Source organism: Chanos chanos, chromosome 7 (genome assembly GCF_902362185.1).
Source record: "Chanos chanos chromosome 7, fChaCha1.1, whole genome shotgun sequence".
NCBI classification, from domain to species: Eukaryota; Metazoa; Chordata; class Actinopteri; order Gonorynchiformes; family Chanidae; genus Chanos; species Chanos chanos.
The window spans coordinates 9,079,046-9,104,266 of NC_044501.1; the positions used below are offsets into that span (position 1 = coordinate 9,079,046).

The 25,221-nt window shown below is 43.5% G+C and overlaps 1 protein-coding gene across 1 annotated transcript; it reads right to left on the minus strand.

Moving 5' to 3' along the window:
* Window positions 1-820: 820 nt before the first annotated feature.
* On the minus strand, window positions 821-23,528 carry evi5l (ecotropic viral integration site 5 like). The gene is made up of 19 exons (XM_030780369.1): window positions 23,287-23,528; window positions 20,378-20,567; window positions 17,018-17,242; window positions 16,602-16,676; window positions 15,839-15,964; window positions 14,987-15,130; window positions 14,704-14,793; window positions 14,029-14,126; window positions 13,299-13,359; window positions 12,675-12,728; window positions 11,930-11,962; window positions 11,042-11,182; window positions 6,774-6,890; window positions 6,454-6,594; window positions 5,965-6,129; window positions 5,266-5,412; window positions 4,978-5,073; window positions 4,570-4,665; window positions 821-1,123 (listed from the first exon to the last, which is right to left on the minus strand). The coding sequence occupies exons 1-19, from the start codon at window positions 23,526-23,528 to the stop codon at window positions 821-823; spliced, it is 2,544 nt and encodes an 847-aa protein (XP_030636229.1).
* Window positions 23,529-25,221: the final 1,693 nt, after the last annotated feature.

Sequence of the window (25,221 nt, forward strand, 5' to 3'; positions counted from 1 at the left end):
GCTCACACTTTAGTCGCTGAATTTGCAGGGGGGGGGGGGACGAATTTGACGTTTCCGCGTCATTGGTGTCCCACCGCGGCTCCACGCTAAACTCCACCCAGAATCCCGTTTCTTTTCAATCCAAGACATCGATCCCAGATCTCCGAAGCATTGACCGATAAAAGGCAACCCCCCCCCCCCACCCCCTCCTCAGAACTTAAAATTCCAGTCAGCCCAGTTAGGAGGTGTTTGGAGCCTCTTTTAAAGCCCAGTCAGGTTCAGGAATTGTGAGGAAGGAGATCACGTGTTGTATGGAGGATGATCTTGACGTTTGGTTTCCTTTCAAGTAACTCAGGGTAAAGGAAGAGAGAGGGTGTGTCTGGGTCTCTGGATCTGAATGGCTATAGACTGATGTAATCAATATATTGGAAGAGGACAAAGAGAAGAGAGGTAAAGGAAGAGGGACAGAGAGAGAGAGAGAGAGAAAGAAAGAGAGAGAGAGAGAGTGTGTAGACTACAGAACGTAGACAAACCGGCAGACACAGAGAGAGAAAGAGGAGCTTGGTGGAAGGGAAAGTCTAAGAAGTTGACTGTGAAAGAGAGAGAGAGAGAGAGAAAGGGAGACGTAGTGAGTAAGATAGAGAAACACAGAGAAAGAAAGAGAGGGAAAGATGAGGGCTAACTGAAGACTGAAGAGCTTTATGCTGCCTCTCTCTCTCTCTCTTTGTCTCTCTCTCTCTCTCTCTCTCTCTCTCTCTCCTCTTTCTCTTCCTCTGTTGATCTTTGTGTGTGCGCGTGTGGGTTGATCTCAGTTCTGTGATACCAGCTGTAGGGTTTGCCCTCAGTTGTCCATGCCATCGGCACACACCATCCCGGGGTACATCTGCTGCTGGGGGGGCAGGGGGTCCTGGAGAGGCTCCACACTCCTCTCCTCCACCTCGCTGTCAGTGCTACCGTCGCTGTCCAGCCGCGGGGACGGGTGATGCGGATACAAGGCGGTCCCCGGTAGGGGGATCGGGAGAAGGTCCTCATCCGAGCTGAGGTAATCGCCCTCGCCCGAAGCGGGGCTGGCCAGACACAGGTCCTCGTAGGCCCCGCCGCCAGCGCTGGGGAACTTGGAGGGCTGGCCGCGTAACTGCCTGATCTAAAATGTGATGGAGAAGCAGGAAACAAGTTATTTACATCTTACCGTTCATTTGGTTATGTATACACAGGAGTTGGTAGCAAACTTGACGTGGAACTGCACTTTGTGTGGAACTGTGCAGCACTACAGTTAATGCAAAGTGTGCTCATTACAAGCGCCTGTATTTCAGTGTATTTCACTATAGCTACATCATTGTTTATCATATTTTATTATCATTTTTAATCTCTCTCACTCTCTCTCTCTCTTTCTTTTGAAGTGTATTTTATGAATACTTTTGTTTGAATGTTTATCAGACAAAGTTGGTATGAAGGGTTATAGTGTAACCCTGGGAGACATAAAGAGAGAGAGCGAGAGAGAGCGCTGAGAACACACACACACACACAAACAGCTACATTTTCACAGAGACAGGCTTAGAAATACCTGACAGACAAGACCTTTTATAACGTAGATTTTTCTACTTATTTTTTCCTGTTCTTTTTTAAAAAATGTTTTCAAGCATTTAAATGAAGATTCATTTCAATACATTTTTTAAAAAAATGTCTTAAAATCTGTATTCATTCTTTCAAATCTTTTTTTTTTTTTTTTTTAAGATACTCAAATTTTCAAAAATGAAACATTTCTGTTCTGAATTAAATATCGTTCATATTCTTTTGAACATCTGACTGGACATTGACATGTGAGTGAATCTTTTTTTTTTTTCTTCTGATCACTTTGTTTTGCAACATTTGAAGAGTTTTTGCAAGTGTACTTTCGCTAAGAGAGAACATTTTTCTCTCAGCAAGAAACAGAACGCTGACCACAGTGCCGCGGTGGTCCGTTTCCATGGCAACAGTCGGTGGTCTAGCCTTGAGGTGAGGCACAAATTAGGTTGTGCTGTGGGGCAAAGTTTGTGTCATCAGCACACAAATGCATTCACACACATTCACACACACACACACACACGCACACACATTAGATGGCTCAGATAAAATGGGTTGATTAGTTTCTATGTAAGTCTGATACAAGTTCTCGGTCTTTAATGTGTGTTTTAGGGCCAACCCAGAAAGATAAGATCAAAATACCATTATCTGTTAGTCACAGTCACAAATCAACCTTTTGGTTTTTTTTTTTGAGTTCATAACTAAGTTTCCGTAGAAACACCTTCATTATAACTCTACATACAGCTAATAGGACCAGGAATGAGTCTACATCGATATGTAGGCTATCAACACTTCAAATATTGAGTGTTTTGTGTGTGTGTGTGTGTGTGTGTGTGAGGCTGTGTTCATAGCATGTGTTAAGGACATTTGCGTGACACTGAGCTGACCACAGTTTTTCTCAGTCTGTCTCATTCTGTACCATCGTGTGTATGTATGCGTACATGTGTGCGTGAGAGCGCGAGGCAGGTACTAGTCTTAAATCTCAGACATGAGACGTCATGGTTTTCCTACCGAGCTTTCTGGGCGAGCTCTGTCTAAGAGTGAATGTGTGTAGGGGGGCACAGCTACCAATGGAAAGCTACCATTGTGACATCAGAAGAGTGAAGCCCCGCCTCCCGCTGCCTTAAAACCGCAAAAAGGAAACACAGTGTCTAACTCATCATCAGAGACAGAAACTCTACTGAGATTTTTTTTTCTTTAGTTTTTCTGTTTGTTGAACGCGCTTTGTTAAAATTGTCCACAGATTTTTTTTTTTTTTAGTAAAACGTGTCTCAGTGTTTTTCTCAAAATCTTGATATGTTAAATAATATTTAATCAATTTAATTTAATAAATAATTCCAAATTTTTTTCTTTTCAACTTTTAACAGCATCCTTTCGATGACAATTGTAGATAGAGAACACATGTGCAGACAGGCAGACATTAACACACACACACACACACACACACAAAAACGTGATGTAAAGATTTTGAGAGACCCTTTCTTGGTTCTCAGTGTTGCCGCTTTTAGAGTTACACAATGATGAGAAAAATAATAAGAAAATAAAGAAAAAAAAAGAGAAAAGAACAAAAACGCTTAATCCTGAGATTCTCTACTGGAAAAACTGTATGAAAACTTCATCTGAATGGAAATATCTGGGGTTCAGCGCAAACACACAAAACCTCGCCTTGAATTTCGAGCAGTCAGAGAAGTGCTGAAAAAGGAGATTTCGAGCTTTCAGTCGTGCCCCCGCACGAAATTACCTTAACTTTCATGACTGAAGCCTAGAACCGCAGAACTGGAGCAATTTCATGCCAACAAGGCTGTGTATGTAAACACTAGAGTGAGTGAGAGAGAGAGAGAAAATCAAATGAAAGAGTGAGTGAAAGAGTGAGTGAGCGAGAAACAGAGAAGAATGAGAATGTCAAGCTACTCTCACACCCTCCAGTCACGAAAGCTCTCTCTCTGGATGAGCAAGCGTGGAGATGCGGGGGGGTGGGGGGGGGGGGGGTAAGCTTTGCATCACCTCACTCACTCACTCATCAACCAAAATGCGTGTTTGTGCGCGAGTTTGTGTGAGTGTGTGCGTGTGTGTGTGAGCGCGTGTTCATCCGAGTTCTCAACGTTAATATAGACGCATATGAAAAAAAAAAGCCCTCTACACCGCTTCCCCCTCTGCCTTCCTGTAGCAGGTTAGTGGGCTGGACTCTGGAGAGGGGTGAAATAGGCTGATTTGTGGCGAGGTCTGCGGTCAGGGAGGGTCCCGACGCGGGGGCGGGGGGACGGGTTGGTATTTCTGTTGAACCTCTCGGTGGAACGTTATATTACTGGTAGCTTGTCAAATAACATCGTGCGTGAGCATATCGATTTTTCTTTCCTTTTTCTTTTTTTTTTTTTTGTTCTTCGTACTTAACGTGAATGACTCATTCACCTACGTGGCAAAAAAAAAAAAAAAAAAAATTTAAAAAATATGTTGTTCGGACTATTCAGATATGTCACAGACACGTGAAACAAAATGTCAGCAGTCTTAAATAGATCTGTGGTTAGTAATACAAAAAAAAAAAAGTTAGTAAACGACGAGAACATAATTTATGAATTTTGTATCGTTTTGTGCAGGTTCTTGTGTTATACAAACAGTTTAAATTACTACTAACTATTATAAATGATCAAGATGTGGGATGCTAGAAAAATATTAGCTCCTAAATTTAAATAAAAAAAGAAAAAAAATTCCATTCATCAATAATTTAGTACTCTTCGGTGACACCTGTAACTACAAGTTGAGATTTTATGAGAATTAATATTGTTATTATAGTTATAGTACCTTTTGATTAGCTACAGTATACATGAGCATATATCAGCAAATAGCACCAGAGCACTTGCACCTTTTACATATAATAAGGGCAAGTATATGTGTGTGTGTGTGTGTGTGTGTGTATATCTCAGTGCGTGTGCCTGTGGGTGTGTGTGCGCGCGCCCACGCGCATTCGTGTGTATACGCACGCGCGTGTCTATGTGCACATGTGTGCGTACATGTGTGCGTGTGTCTGACCTCGTTCTTGAGTTCTGCGATCTGCTCTCGTAGCTGACTGATGTACTGTCTGGAGTCAGAATTGTTCAGCTGACCTTGGATCAGACCCTCTTCTTTCTGTAACACACACACACACACACACACACACACACACACACAAAAGACATATTACTGTATCAGTGCATCTTACTGATGAGGAGATACTGATATTGATTAAATACACTTAAGCTCATCCCACAGAGACAGTTTAACACATGAGTACACATAAACAGACAGAGACATCCGAAATATGCATTATATCTCATTATATCAGTGTATCTCATTAATAAGGACGGATTGATGCAAAACACTTATGCTCTCAAACAGAAATCTCACTCCAGAGAGAGATTTTAATACACCCAGATAACACACACACACACAACCACAGACCTGTATCTCTAACTCAGCGATTTTCTGTCGGAGTTCAGCCATGGCGGCCATGCTGTCTGCCTCTCTCAGTCGGACGGCCATCACCTCCTCTTTGCTCTGATACACAAAACCCACAAAGACAGTACCAGTCAAACGTCAACGTCTCCGCCGAATCGATTTCATCACGTCGAGTTGAGAAAGAAAACTGTCGCTCTCTTAAACGTTCGTCTAAACCCGTCCTTTATTCCAGGCCTCTCTCTTCTCTCTTTACATTCGTTCACTATAACGGAGAGTGATAAGGAGACAGACCTTGCAGTCGGACTCTGCCTGTTTTCTCTTCATCTCGCTCAGCTGGCTCTGTAAACTTTTGTTCAGTGAGGTGACGTGCTGCAGTCTCTCCAGCAGGGCGGCGCTCTCCTGCTCGTGCCGACTCAACAGCTTACTCTGAATCTGATTCTGAAACCAGACAAACGTAAAAAAAAAAAAAACAACTGAATACAATGTAAACAAGTAAGTATATTTGGACTGAATACAATTTAAACAGGGAAATATATATAGGGATATATATGGGGACCCAATCTCTTAGCTTTCTTTTTGGTTTTTCAGCATGTCTTACAGTTGTAATTGTGGTAACCCTACAGCTCTACCTTGGTTTTACAAAACAAATCTGCTTGATGTTGTTAACTCATCCAAACAATTAAACCTGTACTGAAGCTGCAGTAGAAAGCATTCGTTTGGATTTGTCCAAGTATCTCAGAGGATGGAGCAAAGGATTACTCTATTTTTAGTGTGGAGCGGCCATATCAGGGCAGGATACCTGAAGGTCATTCTAAGACTGTTATCAAGGTCGTCGCTCCAGCACATTAAAACTCCAACTGATAACAATGACACGGAACATTCCATGGGTTCCGAACTCAAGCTCCACTGCTTCCTCTGTGGCATCCCTGTCATTCACTTGACCTTCATTCTTTTCTTTTCTTTTTTTGATTTTAAATTCCCCATTCTGACCTGGCTCTCCAGCTGCAGGGCTTTGAGTTTGACCTCTCTGAGTTCGGCCTGGGACTGGGCCTCCCTCAGACGCACTCCCATCAGCTTGTCCTGGAGCTCGTTCACCGCGTTCTTCTTCGGAGACTCCTTCCAATGACCACCCCCTCCGCCACGGGACACATGGTGCTGAGAGAGAGAGAGAGAGAGAGAGAGAGAGGTAGAGAGTGGGGTGAATGGGAGAGACAAGGAAAGAGAGAGTTTAAAAATCCCCCTTTATTGAGTCAGAGCTGCATGTAACACTAGACAATTCCACTTCAAGCTGTGATGTCATTGGTGGGCCGGCGGCGGTGGTGGTGATGGGGGGGTGGGTCGTGTAGTATAGTAACGTGAAGAGTCACGCCATGTTGAGCTTTGCCTAAGGCTCGTACGGGTTGTTGTTGTTGTTTTTTTTAAAGCTGAGGTGAGCGTTCGGGGAGGCCTGGGGGGGAGGGGGGGGGGGGTGTTGCGTACCTGCCAACGCTGGTTGAGTTCAGTGACGGTCTCCTGCATTTCTCGAAACGAACGCAACGTCTCCATCTCTCTCAGTTTCATCTGCTTCAGCTCCTCCTGCAGCTGGGCCACGTTCGTCTCGTCAGGCAGAGAACTACTCCTCTAAAACACACACACACACACAAACACAGAGGTTAGGTTAATACACATACATATTGAGATGCCATGATAACACACACACACACACACGCATGCACGTGCACACACACACACACTCACACACATTGTCTCTCTCTCTCTCTCTCTCTCTCTCTCTCTCTCATCCTCTCTTTCTTACTCACCTTCTCCAGTTCCAGAACCTTATCCTGCATCTCCTTCAGGGCACTGAGAAGCTCGGCCTCTCGCAGTCGCGACTCCTCCAGCTGTGTCTGTAGACCACTCACAAACTGCTCAGTGTACTGAGAGAGAGAGAGACAGGGAGAGAGAGAGAGAGATGGAAAAAGAGAGAGAGAGGGAGAGACAGGGAGCGAGAGAGAGACAGAGAGAGAGAGGGAGAGAGACATGGAAAAAGAGAGAGAGAGGGAGAGACAGGGAGCGAGAGAGAGACAGAGAGAGAGAGAGGGAGAGAGACAGGGAGAGAGAGAGAGAGAGAGACATGGAAAGAGAGAGAGAGATGGAGAGACAGGGAGCAAGAGAGAGGGAGAGAGAGAGGGAGAGAGACATGGAAAGAGAGAGAGAGGGAGAGAATCACAGTCTTCTCAGGAGCTTGTGACAAAGTGAACTCAAAAACAAATATTCTTTAAATAATCTGAAATCTACGGTGCATTATCACTGTGCACCTCTGTGTGTGTGTGTGTGTCTGTGTGTGTGTGTGTGCGTGTGTGTATGTTTTAATAACAACTCTGCATTGGTAAACAGGTGAAAAGACAGAGCTGATATTAATGAATCATTTTAAATGGGTCTTGGAGGGGGCTTGAGAATGGCTTGCTATTGAGTGATCGAAGTCTTCTTGATCTGACACAACTGAGAAGCTTCTAGACAATGAAAGGAAAGTCAAGCCCTTTGCTCTGCTTTTAGCAGAAAGTAAAAGTAGATCAAAAGACTAAAGTACTGGCTTATTGGCACAAAAGCATCTTGGTTAAAGAAGTACTGGCTTATTAGCTCAAAGCATCTTGGTTAAAGTGTGAACTGTCGGTACAGACCAAAGCAACGCATAAAACAGAATAGTGTTAAAGTGCATCGGAGAGGGAGAAAAAGAGAGTGAGTGAGAGAAAGAAAGAGAGAGAGAAAGAAAGAAAGAGAGAGAGAGAGAGAGAGAGAGAGAGAAAGAGAGAGAGAGAGAGAAAGAAAGAGAGAGAGAGAAAGAAAGAGAGAGAGAGAGAGACAGAGAGAGAGAGAGAGAGAGAGAAAGAAAGAGAGAGAGAGAGAGAGAGAGAGAGAGAGAAAGAAAGAGAGAGAGAGAGAGAGAGAGATTCTTGTTTCCTTTCATTTGCTTCCGCCTCTTATCAGCACTCCGTCTACAGTCAGTACCAAACACTGCTGACAATAAAACATATGAGCTTCTAGCAGCTGTGTGTGTGTGTGTGTGTGAGAGTGAGAGTATGTGTGTGTCTGTCTGTGTATACATGCACATGTGTTTGTGTGTGTGCATGTGTGAGAGAGAGAGTGTGATTTCTTAAGTTTCTTACTGTCATTAAAATGATGTTTTTGATGCATTGTTTGTATCTGAGTGTTACAATCAGATGTGCTTGACCCCATTTAACCAGCAAAATCTCCACATAGACTTACTATGTGTAATGACTCCATTTTCAACAGGCTACATTAGCTTCACACTCTGAGCTACATCAAAAAAGAACAAAAAAACAGAGACTCCTTTAAGTATTGGATATTAAAAATGAAATATTACGGTGAGCGTACTGCTAAGCTAATCGTGATTTCAGATTTAAGCCGCTTGTGTAGTGTTTTTCAGCAAGTCAGATTTCTGTCATCTGACTAGTTGGTTTAATATAACTGTGAGGTTTAGAAAATATTGCAGGCTGTGTTTTTTTTTGTATTTGATTTATTGTTTTTCCTTTTTTTTTTTTTTTTTTCTTTTTTTGCTTATGTACAGTGATTTGCATGAACTGATTTCGATTTAAAAAAAGAAGACATGGGTGGCACTAATGTTAATGAATTCCTCTCATCTGATTCAACAAAATAAAGATTGTTTAGGTCAAAGAACACACCACGTGACAGAATGTGAGAATCTGGTTTGTGCCGCGTTGTTACATACGTGTGTGTGTGTGTGAGGGTGTGCATGTGTGTGTGCACGTGCGTCGACGTGTGTGTAAGGTTTGAGGTGTTTGTGTGGGGAACAGGCGGTGTGAGGGATGAATATGTGTGCGTGTGTGTGCGTGCGTGTCTGTGTGTAAAGGTGTATGATTGTGTGTGTGTGTGAGTTTGCGTTTGTTTTGTGTATGTTTGTTTTTATGTGTATGTTTGTATACACACACACAAACACACACACATTTATATATATATATTTGTGTGTCTGTGTGTGAGTATGCATTTGTTTTATGTCCATGTGTGTGAATGTTTGTGATGTATATATGTGTGTGTGTAACTTTTTATGTGTATGTTTGTATACACACCCACACACACACACTTATATATATATATATATAAATGTGTGTGTGTGTGTTTGCATATGTGTCTGCGTGTGTGAGTTTGCGTTTGTTTTGTGTCCATGTGTGTGAATGTTTGTGATGTATATATATATATATATATAAATGAGTATGTGTGTGTGTTTGCATATGTGTCTGCGTGTGTGAGTTTGCTCTCTGTGACCAGCTTTACGAGAAGTCGCGTTCTGACTGTTCGTTTGAGCTGTGGCCAGACACAGAGGCTGTGGTGAGAATGTGAGGACAGGCGTGAAGGGGAGTTCTCACGGGTCCCAGCTTCTCTATTTTACTCCCTCCATCTTTTTCATCCACCTTTTCACTCATCTCTTTCTCTCTCACTCCCTCTCTTTCACTTTCTCTCCCTCTCTCTCTATCTCTCTGTTCCTCTGAACAGTGGTGTCGAGAGATCAGTCACGGAGCTACACGTCGTACGTGTGAATGGCTAACTCTATTTTTGTTCCTCTTTCAGAGGAAGAGTACTTAACCTGGTTATAGTAACTGGAATCACGACCACACTCGCGACGGAAGATATTGCAAGAGAAACCACTGACGTGAAAGAATACTTGGACCAAAACCCAATTTTTGTTGAACGTTCTGACTCGCCTAATATCGACCGGTGCCACCGTTTGACTGAACGGTTAGGTCTTACGATCATAACCGAGAACAAATATTATTTCATAGATAAAATCGCTATTAGTAGTTGAGAGCAGGGCAAAAGCTAACACAGGTAAGTAGCAATTCTCCGGGTTTATACAGACTATAGCCGCATGTTTATCTTAATGAGTACAGCCACCTAACCTGTCCCACCTGCCAATGCCAGAGGCTTATTTAACACTCCTTTTTGGACTGACCCCTGTTAGCTTCATCCACAAACTGACAGGCCAGAGTAAACGATGCGAGTTTCGTTTCTCTCTCGCGCTCGGTTCTTCGATTCTCCTTCGTTTCCCAAACGTCTTTTCTCTTCTATATCCGTCTCACAGCCTGGGGCCAACGTCATCAATAACACGCTCGCGTCTGTCAAAACCTTACTCTAAACCAAAACAAAAAAAACTGAGACGGCGCAAGAAAGGTAAGCAATCTTTCGTAGCCGCGTTTTTGCGTTGTGTGTCGTGAAAGAAAAGAAAAGAAAAAAAAAAGTTTAATTTGTTATTAGTCTTATTAAATCACCCTCCTCATTGGTAGCCCTGTGAAAACTATCAGCATCAAAGAGGTACAAATGGAGGGACCCGAAGATGACGTTGTGTGTGTGTGTGTGTGTGTGTGTGTGTGTGTGAACTTTCGTATGCAACTCCACACACATCACCCCATTTTCACCGCAGTCTACCCCTCACTCAGACTACAAATCACCTACATCAGATTCAGGTTAAAATGTGAATTGAATGTGGGTAGAATAACTCATCACTGACAAGCTTAAAAAAAAAAAAAAAAAAATCCAGTCATAAAACCCAGCTTACACATACACATATGTTTAAGTCAATGGTCTGTTTTCCTTTTATGTGGGTAACGAAAGAACCCGTCTCAGCGTGAAAGAGAGATAATACAAGAGAAATGGATAGTATAAGGGTTCTCACACCTACACACACACCGATTCTCTCCCTCTCTCTCACACACACACACACACACACTCTCATCATTTGATACTCATCGTTCTGTGTAAGACATGTGACTGAGAGAAACCACGCACAGCTGCATGGGAAACGGTGTTTACTGACAAACAGGCTGAGGATTTCTGGAAAACTGTAACATTTCTGTCAAACCCGATGACACCTCGTTCTCATCTGCCTGAAAACTGAAAACGACTGCTAGGGCTTTCCTGACCTCTGACAGACCCCGCGGGACCGGGGGAAGAAGCAGACGAAACCTCAAAAAGAATTACGGTCGTGGAAAGAGGTCACCTTTTGTTTGTTTTGTTTGTTTTTGTTTTTCCAGAAAGGGTTCGGTGGGTTTACCTGGTGCTGCTGCAGTTCTCTGATGGTGTCCTGAGCTCTCTGTAAGCTTTCGCTGGCTGTGGTGCACTGTTGCCTCACCACGGCCAGTTCCCTCTTAATCACGTAATTCTCCTCCGCCTCCTGGGCCCTCGTCACCTGACCCTACGGGACAGATCGGGAAAGAGGAAAAAAAAAAAAGAGGAGGGTGAGGACAAAGAACGTACTTCTTCTTTTTTTTTTTTTTTTCTCTTTTTTTTCCATCAAAAGATGAACGAGGGAATGAGGGTGAGGATTCCATTTCGGTTAAACCTTTTAGTGACGTCACATTCACAAAGCTGGGAAGTCCGGTACTGTGAACGAGATATTATGGGGGGGAAAAACAGCACGAGAGTCAACAGATGAACAAACGTCAAACTTAAGAATGAAAAGACAAAGTGTCGGCGTACCAAAGGTAGAACCTTGCGGTACATTTAACGCCTGAACGGCTGGCACGCAAGGACAGTTAAAGTACCGGCCTGGCTTTCATTTCGAGGCTGGTTTAACCGAATACACCTCGGTCATAAAGGCACAGCCATGCACACACAACACGTAAGGTGCGCGGTGGAGAGGTGCAAGGCATCATGGGAACAGGAAAAAAAAAAAAACAATAAACGAAAACGGACAAAACAAGTAACGTTCCTTCATGCAGCGGTGAGTTCTTAGGGGTCCATTCTCGAGAGTTAAAGGGGAAAAGAGTCGTTTTGCAGGCGCGAGTAAAGGAAAGGATGGAGGGATGGAGAGGAGGATGGAGAGAATGAAGGACGGAAGAGGACAGGAAGGGAAGGGGTGAGAGGCACGATGGAGGGAGGAGGCCAGGGGATGGAGAGGTAAAAAGGCAACTTTGACTTGGTGACTTTGGGCGTACCGTACCTGAATCAACCTGTCTGCCAAAGCGGCACTCTCCTACAACAACCACGGGAGGAGAAAGAAGAAGAGAAAGAAGAGAAGGCAGAAGACAATCGTGGAGAAGCAGACGTTCCGAGAGAGGAGGAAAAAGGTAAAAAAAAAAAGAAAAAAAAAGGGCAGAAGTCAGAAGAGGAAAACATTTGGGAAAAGGAAAAAAAAACAGATGGATAAAGAAATCAAAGAAGAGACAGAGATTGAGATGAAGGCAAAAACCAGAGAGAGAGACAGAGACATGGTCGATAGTTTAAAAGGAAAACCAGAGAGAGAGACAGAGACGTGGTCGATAGTTTAAAAGGAAACATTTGTGGTGAGCGTGGAGGAGATGTGGGATGGTGAGAGACATGCACGGTGTTATGTGGAAATAAAGAAATTCAAGAAGGGAGGTTTAAATAAAAGACAGAAAGAGGAGGAAAAAAAACCAAAACAAAAATAAGACTTCACAACTAGAGCACAGAGAAAACGAGAGAAAGGTTTAACAGCAGAACTCAATTCTACGGTTAGACCGTCAATGTGCTGATAAATCTTCTACATACAACCCCGAAAAACACAATATTCTGAATAGAACATTCACAGAATACACGTAATATAGAAAAGATACATTTAACCCATACCCTTCTAACTCTGCGTGTGAGTGTGTGTGTGTGTGCGTGTGTGTGTGTGTGTGCGTGTGTGTGTGTGTGTGTGTTTTAGAAATGCATGAGCCCCTCACCTTCTCCAGTGTCTCGATCCTTTGTTTCAGTAGTCTGTTCTCTGTGCGTAATCTCTGTGAGTCACATCACAGACCGGTCAGTCATCACATTCAAATTAGATACATTTTAGTCATCATATTAAAATTAGTTTCGTTATTAATCATGACATTAAAATTAACTGCATTGGTTTTATCTGAGCGCTTTAGTGATTCAGTCATTTGTGTGTAATATCTGATTTATAACGTGTTTAGTGTCTGACACGCCATTATAATCACTGTTCAGTAGTATTATTTTATGATGCCAAATATGAGATGCTTATGATGGAGTCAAATGCAAACGTGACTACATGACAAATATCTCACACACAGACACACACACGCACGTGCACACACACACAGACACGCACATGCACACACACAGACACGCACACACACGCACATGCACACACACAGACACACACGCACACATATGCATGCACACACACACACACGCTTACACACACACACACACGCACACAGACACACGCACACACACGCACACACAGACACACACACAGACACACACACACAGACACACATACACACACACAGACCCACACACACACAGACACGCACACACAGACACACACACACACACACACACACCTTGATTTCAATTTGCTCCTCCATTTCTTTGTTCTTGATTGTGGTGTATTCCTTTTCAAGTCTGTGGTTTAAAAAAAATATGTTAGGCAGAAAATTGTGGGAAACAGACACACACACACAAACACACACACAGACACACAAACACACACATACAAACACACACACACACACACAGACACACACACACACACACACACACACACACACACACAAGACAATGCAAAAGAGTTGCAGATGCGAAAGCAAGCACACACAAACATACACAAACATACACAAACACACACAAACACACACAAACATCCTAAACCAGAAAAGTGATGTCACTGCCAGGTTTTACAAACCAACTTGTGGTCTTCTGTTCACAGGCAAAACCAACAGGACAAATAAACTCCATTTAAAGCAATGTTATATACAACAATGCTTCAAACAGTCATAGGTGATTATAAGTGATTATCTCTCCGCAATGCCACACAAATGATCGACATGTACAAACATTCTTTCAGAGTAAACGCCAGGGAGAAAAAATCTCAATGAACAAAATAATTTAAGAAAAATTACACACAGAAACTCACAATGTCTTCAACTGTTATCTAAGACAAACTCAAACAGAAAGGAAAAGCTCAATTTTTTTTTGTGTGTGTGTGTGTGTGTGAAACACTCTGTCTCTTTCAGCTACTGCTGAATTTGTTCTCAAATACGTGATCTGTCCTTTGGTTCTGTCTGTACTTACTTCTTCATCTTTTTGGGGTTGTATTTGACCTGGTACGCTCGCAGAATGAGCTTATCGGGACAGCTGTCAAACTGATGCGGTATAACCTTTTGAAAGTGCTGTGAGACACAAACGAGACACAAATGAGACACAAATGAGACACAAATGAGAAACCAGAGAGTCACATTGTAGTGCATTTCAGCCACTGAAGCACAGGAATTCACTTGCGCGCGCACACACACACACACACGCACACATTTGTTCAGCTTCAGTACAAATACTTTTACATGAAATTCTAGTACACTAATAAACCATCTCGCAGCAAGAGAAATTAGATGAGAAATAGGGTAGATGGAATCTACATGAAATTTCACTGCAACAGTAATAAGTTGTTCTAAGTCTGTGAATCTGTTTACTGCAGAGAGAAGCTGAAAAGCTCTGTTATCGCTGAGGTGGGAGGTGTCCTGCCTGCAGACTCTCTGTTATTGTGAAACAGACGTACAGAGATGAGCTACGAAAACAGGCGGCTTTTTGGGCCCTCAGAAACAATGACAATGCAAAGGGTTTTTTTTTTTTTTTTTTTTGGTCGAACAACCTGACGCACCAGTAACAGGGACCGGAAAAGTGCACAGACGAAATGAGAAACAAACGGGGGGGGGGGGGGGGGGGGGGGGGGGTATGGTGGGGTGGACTAACCTGAGACATGCCCTCCATATCTAACTGTATGAGATCTGTCTGGTTGTACTGAAGGATGGCCATTCCAACACGGAATATAATCTCCAGACCCTGAGGAGACACAAGACAGATTAACACACACACACACACACACACACACACGCACACATACAAAAACTCTCTCTCTTTCTCTCTCTCTCTCCTTCTCTCTCTCTCTCTCTCTCTCTCTCTCTGTCTCACCGTCTCTCTCTCTCTCTCTCTCTCTCTCTCTCTCTCTTAGAAAAACAGGATGTGCATCTCTGACCTCATACATAAAGATGTCAAAGATGCGAGTGGCGATGGGCAGAGGGAGGAAGGTGAGGAAGAGTGTGAGGAACCAGGATGAAGCATACATGGAGGTGTGGAAACTCTGAGAGCGGAAGTGAACGTTCAACTCTGGCAACTGCTCCTGAACAAGACAAAGAGAGGGAGAGAGAGAGAGAGAGAAAGAGAGAGAGAGAGAGAGAGAGAGAGAGAGGGAGAGAGAGAGAGAGAGAGAGAGAGAGAGAGAGAAAAAGAGAGAAACTGAAAAGCTGTGTGTCAGAAAGTAAGGCAGAGGTTCAATATTTATGCATTATCAATATGACCTTTCCCTGTTCAGTCTTTTATGTGTCTATTGGAACTCATTTAAAAGGAGAAGTGTTGAACCAAATGCAGTTAAAGAAAGAAAGAATAACATATCCACGGAATCACAGATCAAAAATCAGATCGTATTATAAATAGCAGACTGTATGATACAAAGTATTGTTGCAACATCGCCATCAATTGAAACCACTTTTCGCTTATGGGTATGTGCTGCCCCCTTGTGGACACAAGCAATTCTGATGCTCCTTTTAAATGCTCTCTTCCTTCTATGCGTTCACTGTTAAGAGTTCATGTAAGACGCAGATACACTTATCTGCATTTAACTTAAGCATTTGAATGCTGAACACAAATAAGCTTTCCACCCAAATAAACTGTTAGGCCAAAAATGGAGCCTGATTTTTTTTTTTTTGGCAAGTTACGAATGTCAGCACATGTTATTTAATTCATGTGTTTAAAATCTAGATTTGTTATCTGAAACTGCATCTGTGTCAGTAACTGTGTAACCGTGTCAGTAAGAACTGGGTGTGATTACCTGGAGGAGATATTCAAACTGGTAAATGCAGAGGCCCAGTTCAGCCATACTGGGTTTGAAGAGCTCCCTCAGTCTGTATTCCTGCATCAGCCTTACAAAGACACAGAATGCCTCTTCCTCTGGCATCTAAACACACACACACACGCACACACACACACACACACACACAAACAAACATATATACAAACACACACAGGTATATATACATGCCCAACACACACACACAAACACACGTACACACACGAAGAAACTGTTATTCACCAGTTATTAATGTACAGTTCTGAATTATTTGGTTTCATTTCAAATTGCTCTTTCTGAAAATCATTCAACTGTAAATGAGCAGATAGAACTGGACAGTTGAAATAACTTTAACTGATCAAAGTCATTTTTTCTCTATGGAGAACTGTGCTGAGTTGGTTTAGACCTGGACTCTAACTGGTTTAGACCTGGATTCTAACTGGTTTAGACCTGGACTCTAATTGGTTTAGACCTGGACTCTAACAGGTTTAGACCTGGACTCTAATTGGTTTAGACCTGGACTCTAACAGGTTTAGACCTGGACTCTAACTGGTTTAGACCTGGACTCTAATTGGTTTAGACCTGGACTCTAACAGGTTTAGACCTGGACTCTAATTGGTTTAGACCTGGACTCTAACAGGTTTAGACCTGGACTCTAATTGGTTTAGACCTGGACTCTAATTGGTTTAGACCTGGACTCTAACTGGTTTAGACCTGGACTCTAACTGGTTTAAACTGGACTCACCTGCATTAACAGCAGTCCTACAATGAACGCACTACCCTGACAATAGCCAACCTCCCGATCAACCAGAGAATAGGCCTGTAACACACACACACACACACAAACACACAAAAACAAAGGCAGTGTTCACAGCGGCATAACATATAGTGATATTAACAGAAAATCACTGGTCAAAGTAACATTAATACCTCTAATAACTATATTTGTGTCTCCTTTTATGTTTGCATTTATTGACAAACAATAAATGCCTTTTTTTTGACAAAACAATGAGCTACACAAACACTGTACTGCACAAATACCGTATCGCGAAGGACTGAATACATTTTCCGTTCTCTTTCTCCTCTCGTTCTCTCTCTCTCTCTTTGTCTGTCTTTCTCTCTGACTCTCTCTCTTCAACAGAGAGGATCCTGTCCTCTCACCTTCATGACGTTGAAGAGAACCTCCTGTCCGAGGCTGTCCTGGCCCTTAAAGAACTCGTGTTCGGGATATGTACGCGCAATGTCTCTGCGAATCAGCTTCTCACACGGGGAGGACATCTTCAGCAGCTCCGAATACTGGTTCTTCACCGGCATGTCCGTAGCGTTGGCCAGCAACTGCCAAACTATGGCCCGGAAGTGATGGGGAATTCCCTTACGGATGAGCTCCTGCGGAGAGAGAGAGAGACGCGGAGAGAGATGGGGAAAAGGGGAGAAAGAGATGGATGAAGAGGTAGAGGATGGAAAAAAATAGAGTTTGAAAAGGGAAAGAGAGGATAGGAAGGATTAAAATAAGAGAGAAGAGAAGATAAGAGAAGAGAAGAGGAGACAAGAAAAGAGAGGAGAAGAGAAGAGAAGAGAAGAGAAGAGAAGAGAAGAGAGGAGAAGAGAAGAGAAGAGAAGAGAAGAGAAGAGAAGAGAAGAGAGGAGAAGAGAAGAGAAGAGAAGAGAAGAGAAGAGAAGAGGAGAGGAGAGGAGAGGAGAGGAGAAGAGAAGAGAAGAGAAGAGAAGAGAAGAGAAGAGAAGAGAAGAGAAGAGATTCAAACAGGATATCAAATACATTACGCTTCAAATAAAATCGTCAACTTGTATCAATTTCTCCGCACTGGATAGAGAGCTCTACAGAGAGCTTGGGAAGGCTACGCAGCTGTTTGCCTTCACATTTTAAGCTGCATCTGTTGTTGTTTTTTTGTTACTTTTTTTTTTTTTTTTTTTTTAAACTCTCATGCCAGTAGCCTGCGGAAGAGCAGGATCAACTGAAAACAGAGAGAGAGCAGCAAGGTCAAAGTGGACGAGCCGAGAGAGAGCAGCAAGGTCAAAGTGGACGAGCCGAGAGAGCAGCAAGGTCAAAGTGGACGAGCCGACCTCGTCTCGTCGATTCTCGTCCTTTGGCGTCATTCACGCTACGCATATGAATCACATCAGCATCTCTCTGTCATATAAACAACCCAAAAAAAAAACCAACGACAACAACAACAATAAACTCCATGCAAAACAAGGCCAGAGCCTACTGCTTCGTTACGTCACGACGACTCTTCGCGTTTTTATATTTCGATAAAGCCGTTGTGAATGTGCGCATTTGTGATTTTATTCCGTTCAGTTTTCTCCGGGAACCATTGTTGCAGCTTGTTGTTAGCCCTGTCTGTCTGTCTATCTGTCTGTCTGTCTGTCTGTCTTTACTTGAGCAGAAAATACATGTCTTGTTTCATCAAGACAAGCTGTTATTAAACTGATTGTTACACACTCGGCGTCCCCCAAAAGGCATTTGACAAGCACAGGAAAAAAAGCATAATGAACTAAATGTATTACAACCATTAGAACCCGTGACGGTGACAAAGCGTTTCTCTCTCTCTCTCTTCTTTCTCTTCCTCCCTCTGTCCTTACCTCTTACCTTCTTTCCCTTCTTTCATTTTCACCCATTCTCTCTCTCCCTCTGTTTACTGCTCATGACACACATCTCAAACTACACAGAGCTATAATATTGCTTGTAGAATGATCTAGAAAACCTGCCTGAATCTTTCAAGGCAATGAGGCGTGTTCTAATCCTCACACATAATCAATGCCATAAATGATGTCTAAATATAACACGTATAACCATGACTAAAGCCTTTGATCAATACCAATTTTAGGTGCAACTATGAATCTCTCTCTACCCCTCTTTGTGTTTTGGCGGTAATATAAACTCAGGGGTTGTCCTAAACAGAATGGAGACATGACAGATGTATGAGGAACATTTCCCAAAAGGCTCAAGTACATATTGCATGAGCTTGAACAGTGAACACTGAGCTTGTCCTCTGCATTTAACGAATCCAACACACCAGTAGTGAACACACACCAGATGCAGGAGCAGATGCCGGTCTGGGGAATCGAACCGGCGACCCTCCGGTCACAGGCCTGGTTGTCTAGACCACAGCTGCCCGTTTACATTTCACATTTTACATTATACTCCCATAGTCATAGCAGAATCACACTGATCATACAACTCTTTATTACAGAGTGAAGCTGAACTGGCTTTAGCTTAACTCTTAGCACAACAGCTACATGGTCCCATGAATCATATCACATCTGAGAGCTAATTAAATGCATCTAGACAACCCTAACTTGGCACAATATACACTAATGAAAGGATGAGGGCAATAAAGGAAAATGTCTTTGAACCTGGCTCCTTCCTCTCTCTCTCTCTCTCTCTGTCTCTCATTCTCTCTCTCTCTCTTTCTCTGTCTTTGTCTCTGTCTGTCTGTCTCTCTCTCTCTCTCTCTGTCTTTGTCTCTGTCTATCTGTCTCTCTCTCTGTCTCTGTCTCTCTCTCTCTCTCTCTTTCTCTGTCTTTGTCTCTGTCTGTCTGTCTCTCTCTCTCTCTGTCCCTCTCTCTCTCTGTCTTTGTCTCTGTCTATCTGTCTCTCTCTCTCTCTCTCTCTCTGTCTCTCTCTCTGTCTGTGTGTCTCATGTCTCTCTCTCTCTCTCTCTCTCTCTCTCTCTGTCTGTGTGTCTCATGTCTCTCTCTCTGTCTGTCTGTGTGTCTCATGTCTGTCTCTCTCTCTGTCTGTGTGTCTCATGTCTTTCTCTCTCTGTCTTTGTCTCTGTTTATCTGTCTCTCTCTCTGTCTCTGTCTCTCTCTCTCTCTCTTTCTCTGTCTTTGTCTCTGTCTGTCTGTCTCTCTCTCTCTCTGTCCCTCTCTCTCTCTGTCTTTGTCTCTGTCTATCTGTCTCTCTCTCTCTCTCTCTCTCTCTCTGTCTCTCTCTCTGTCTGTGTGTCTCATGTTTCTCTCTCTCTCTCTCTCTCTCTCTCTCTCTCTCTCTCTCTCTGTCTGTGTGTCTCATGTCTCTCTTTCTGTCTGTCTGTGTGTCTCATGTCTGTCTCTCTCTCTCTCTGTCTGTGTGTCTCATGTCTCTCTCTCTCTGTCTGTCTGTGTGTCTCATGTCTCTCTCTCTCTGTCTGTGTGTCTCATGTCTCTCTCTCTCTCTGTCTGTGTGTCTCATGTCTCTCTCTCTCTCTCTCTCTCTCTGTCTGTGTGTCTCATGTCTCTCTCTCTCTGTCTGTCTGTGTGTCTCATGTCTCTCTCTGTCTGTCTGTGTGTCTCATGTCTCTCTCTCTCTGTCTGTGTGTCTCATGTCTCTCTCTCTGTCTGTGTGTCTCATGTCTCTCTCTCTGTCTGTCTGTGTGTCTCATGTCTCTCTCTCTCTGTCTGTGTGTCTCATGTCTCTCTCTCTCTGTCTGTCTGTGTGTCTCATGTCTCTCTCTGTCTGTGTGTCTCATGTCTCTCTCTCTCTGTCTCTCTCTGTCTGTGTGTCTCATGTCTCTCTACCTTAAGCAGTTTGTCTTTCTTCCGTTTCCATTCGTCCCACTCGTTGACGATGCGTCCCCACAGGATCCAGGTGTCCTCCTCCAGGTGGGACAGGTTCGAGGAGGCGGAGGAGCTGGACACTAAAGAGGAGCCGCTGTTCCTCCTGGAGCCACTCATGGAGCGCATGGACTTAGAGTCTGCCTCCAATAACCTACACACATGCACACACACACACACACACACGCACAAACACACACACAGAGGCAAAAGGCAGAAGAAAGGAGGTCAGAAGGACAGAGAGAGTGGGTATTGTTGTTAGAAGAGGCACTGTTGTAGTAAGGAGTGTGTACGTGTGTGTACGTGTGTGTGTGTGTGTGTGTGTGTGTGTGTGTGTGTGTTGGATCCCAGTCATTGGAGAGATAGCAACAGTGTGTGTGTGTTGTCATTGGTCACAGAGGAGATTTAGTGTTGTTGTAGGGAAAAGAGAGTGTGAGTGTGTGAGTGTGAGTGTGTGTGAGTGTGTGTGTGTGTGTGATGAGACAGTGTGAAACTGTATGCATTTGTAATGTGAAAGCAAATGTATCTGTAAACATGGACATACATGGTTGGGCCTAAGTCTGTCTGTTATAAACTGTGTGTGTCTGGATGGGTCAGTGTGTATGTATGTATGGGCCTAAGTCTGTCTGTTATAAACTGTGTGTGTCTGGATGGGTCAGTGTGTATGTATGTATGGGCCTAAGTCTGTCTGTTATAAACTGTGTGTGTCTGGATGGGTCAGTGTGTATGTATGTATGGGCCTAAGTCTGTCTGTTATAAACTGTGTGTCTGGGTGGGTCAGTGTGTATGTATGTATGGGCCTAAGTCTGTCTGTTATAAACTGTGTGTGTCTGGGTGGGTCAGTGTGTATGTATGTATGGGCCTAAGTCTGTCTGTTATAAACTGTGTGTCTGGGTGGGTCAGTGTGTATGTATGTATGGGCCTAAGTCTGTCTGTTATAAACTGTGTGTGTCTGGATGGGTCAGTGTGTATGTATGTATGGGCCTAAGTCTGTCTGTTATAAACTGTGTGTGTCTGGATGGGTCAGTGTGTATGTATGTATGGGCCTAAGTCTGTCTGTTATAAACTGTGTGTGTCTGGATGGGTCAGTGTGTATGTATGTATGGGCCTAAGTCTGTCTGTTATAAACTGTGTGTGTCTGGATGGGTCAGTGTGTATGTATGTATGGGCCTAAGTCTGTCTGTTATAAACTGTGTGTGTCTGGGTGGGTCAGTGTGTATGTATGTATGGGCCTAAGTCTGTCTGTTATAAACTGTGTGTGTCTGGGTGGGTCAGTGTGTATGTATGTATGGGCCTAAGTCTGTCTGTTATAAACTGTGTGTGTCTGGACGGGTCAGTGTGTATGTATGTATGGGCCTAAGTTTGTCTGTTATAAACTGTGTGTGTCTGGGTGGGTCAGTGTGTATGTATGTGCGGTAGCAAGTGCAACTACGTTAAACTTCACACATGAAGGTGTGAGTATGTGAGGGTGTGTGATGGTGAAAGTCTGTTTGAGGAAGTTCTGAAGAGGTTACGACTCGATTATGTTCATTATGTGAATTATGTTTGCTTATATTTATAGCTATCCAATCAAAATATCTCATTAGAGACAGATGTCAATGCGGCAACAGTTGCTAGACTGGTCACCAAGCAACCATTCCAAATAGGTGATAGTAGAAAACAGTTAGAAATCCACTGCAACATACAGAGGAGAGCGAAATTAGAGGAACGTTACATATCGGGTCATCTCCAGGTCAAAAAAATCAGATAATTAACCATAGGAAGACACACACACGCCCACCCACACACACACACACACACACACACACACACTTGCCTGATTACAAAGCTGCAACTGAAACCTCTACACATGCAAACATGCACTCTCTATCTGCAGCAGGCTATGCACTCTGCAGAGGGAAAAGTCCCTCTCTCTCTCACACACACACACACACACACACACACACAAACACACACGCATAAACACACACACACACGCACAAACATACATACACACACACATACACACACACACACATGCACAAACACACACACACGCACAAACAGACTTACACACACACACATACACACACACACACACACATACACACACACACACACACACTTACACACATACACACACACACACATGCACAAACACACACACACGCACAAACAGACTTACACACACACACATACACACACACATACACACACACACGCACAAACACACACACACGCACAAACAGACTTACACACACACACATACACACACACACACACACACTTACACACATACACACACACACACACACAAGACAATGCAAAAGAGTTGCAGATGCGACAGCAAGCCAACAGGGACAGCAGAGTGTTGGAATAGAGGTTTCAGCCAATCAAATGGCTGCTCAGCACCTTTGCTGCAAGCCACCGAGAACTTCTCTCAAAACAATCAATAAGACATCATCAATCAAACACAGATTCATTTATCAAACGTGTTTCACCTGCATTGATTTATGCTTCTGCCTTCGGGTTTTCATACGTCATCTCAATCATCCAGGGAAAATGAGAACTTTGAATGAACTCTATACATTGATAAACATTTAACTTTGTCACAGGAGCAGGCAAAACATGGCAACTTCTCACTATCTCAGTATCTACTGACCTGTGTGTGTGTGTGTGTATCCTGATAGTTAGGAGATAGGTGTGTGTGTGTGTGTGTGTGTGTGTTTGTCTCACTGGCTCTGTTTTATACCAGGTAAAACAATACAAGGATGTGTATGTGTATGTGTGTGTGTGTGTGTGTGTGCCTGCCTGTCTGTGAAAATGTGTTTCTCACTGATTTCGTTGTTCACTCAGGTCAAAATGTCTATTTGTGTATATTTTGTGTGTATCACCTGTTCTGCTCCTCCAGCTTGGCGAGCAGCTCCAGCTCGTCCGGACTCAGGTTCTCAGAGTCGGCGGGAGAGACGGCGGGCGCTGACTGCACGGCGTCGTGGGAAGAGGAGTCCGGGCTCAGGACGGGGCTGCCCGTGGAGGTGGGGTCAGTCTCCAGACCAGGGGGGGAGGAGAGACCCTCCATCTGCCCCACCCCTGGGACTCCACCTTCTCGCTCCGGGCTGCTGTTTGGACTGGACATGGTGGCGGGAGAAGGGGGTCAAAAGGTCACCGAAGGACTGGGGCGGGGGGGGGGCAGGCGGTCAATACGTGTGCCCAGGTCACGTACACTTTATCCGGAATGTTCCGCTGGGTAGATTAAATGCGACTGCAGGGAAGAGAAGAGAAGAGAAGAGAAGAGAAGAGAAGAGAAGAGAAGAGAAGAGAAGAGAAGAGAGGCCATTTTAAAACGAAATCCTTAGCATTCATGGTTCAAAACACCCACACAAACCACTTTCAAACCCTTCCACGGAGGCTCTGATTGGAGGCTTAATTACTTTAGATATTCCCTCATTAGCTTGGGCTACTCGCAGGACAGGCTGCAATTCAAGCTCTGTAACCACATTTTTGAACACTCTCCAGAAAGAGTGAGCCAAGTCCTGACTGTTCTGACTGTGTTAAGCGCCTGTGTTAACACATCACCTGAACGTAAGAAAACACACTCCAAAATATACATTCTACAAATCCATTTCAGGACGTGAAACACGCACATTGTGGTACGTTTTATATAAATATACCGCAAACTTGGAATATGTTTCTTTACGTACGACTTAAACGATGATATTTTGATAGGAACTGTTACGAACCTGCCACGGCAAAGACATGAAATAAGATTCTGACGTTTTACCCCCTCAAGATAGTTATTTTCAAAAGGAAGAACAACAAAAAAAGAAAAGATATTTTCAAAAATATAGAAATAAAACAATAAAAGCAGATGGTGTTCTGAGAAGTGCTTTTAGGGTCCTGTAATTTCCTTGAAATTTCACTGGAAATTTAGTGTGGGAATTAGTTGATCATTAATAATGCATTAGTTTGTTGGTTTGTTTTCTCTGTGGCAGAACACCAGCAATTTCACAGCCATGAATGTCACACACTTAGCCAATGCTTAAACCGTGAAATCTCATTTTCTGATAACAGCAGCAATACTACTGCTAATAATAATAACGCTCTGTGCATGCGTGTGTGTGTGTGAGCGTGTGTGTGCGCGTGTGTATGTGTGTGCGTGAGCATGTGTGTGTGCGTGTGTGTGTGTGTGTGTGTGTGTGTGTGTGTGTGAGCAGATATCCACTGTCAGAGTGTGGTATTTGGCTGTGGAGTGCCAGGGCAGATTATGCAGTGTGACACACACACACACACACACGAGTACGGTGGGCAGAGCAGATTCCCAGGTTCCCTGTCAGAGAGACAGACATATAGTGACACTGAGAGAGGGATCCGCAATGTGTAGACAGGACACAGTAATTGTGTGTGTGTGTGTGTGTGTGTGTGTTCTTTGACAGGGCCTGGTTATGTAGACAGGACAGAATAAGTGTGTGTGTGTGTGTTCTTTCATAGGGCCTGGTTAGTACAGGCAGTGCGATGTATTGGGGAAGTAAACTAGACCCGACTTGTCCATTAAAGATTAAAAACAAAACCAACAGTGGACACAGATGTGACAACCCAGCCTGTGTGTTGCTCAGTACACAACAACGACATAACATGATCCTCCTACAAAACACAGCAATATTCTCTCTCTCTCTCATCTTTCATACATATACATATACTCTCCCTCGAGACACCTCACTAATGCCAAAGGGAGAGAGAGAGAGAGAGAGAGAGAGAGAGAGAGAGAGAGAGAGAGAGAGAGAGAGAGAGAGAGAGAGAGCAATAAGCCTGTGTGTAAAAATAAGAGGCCA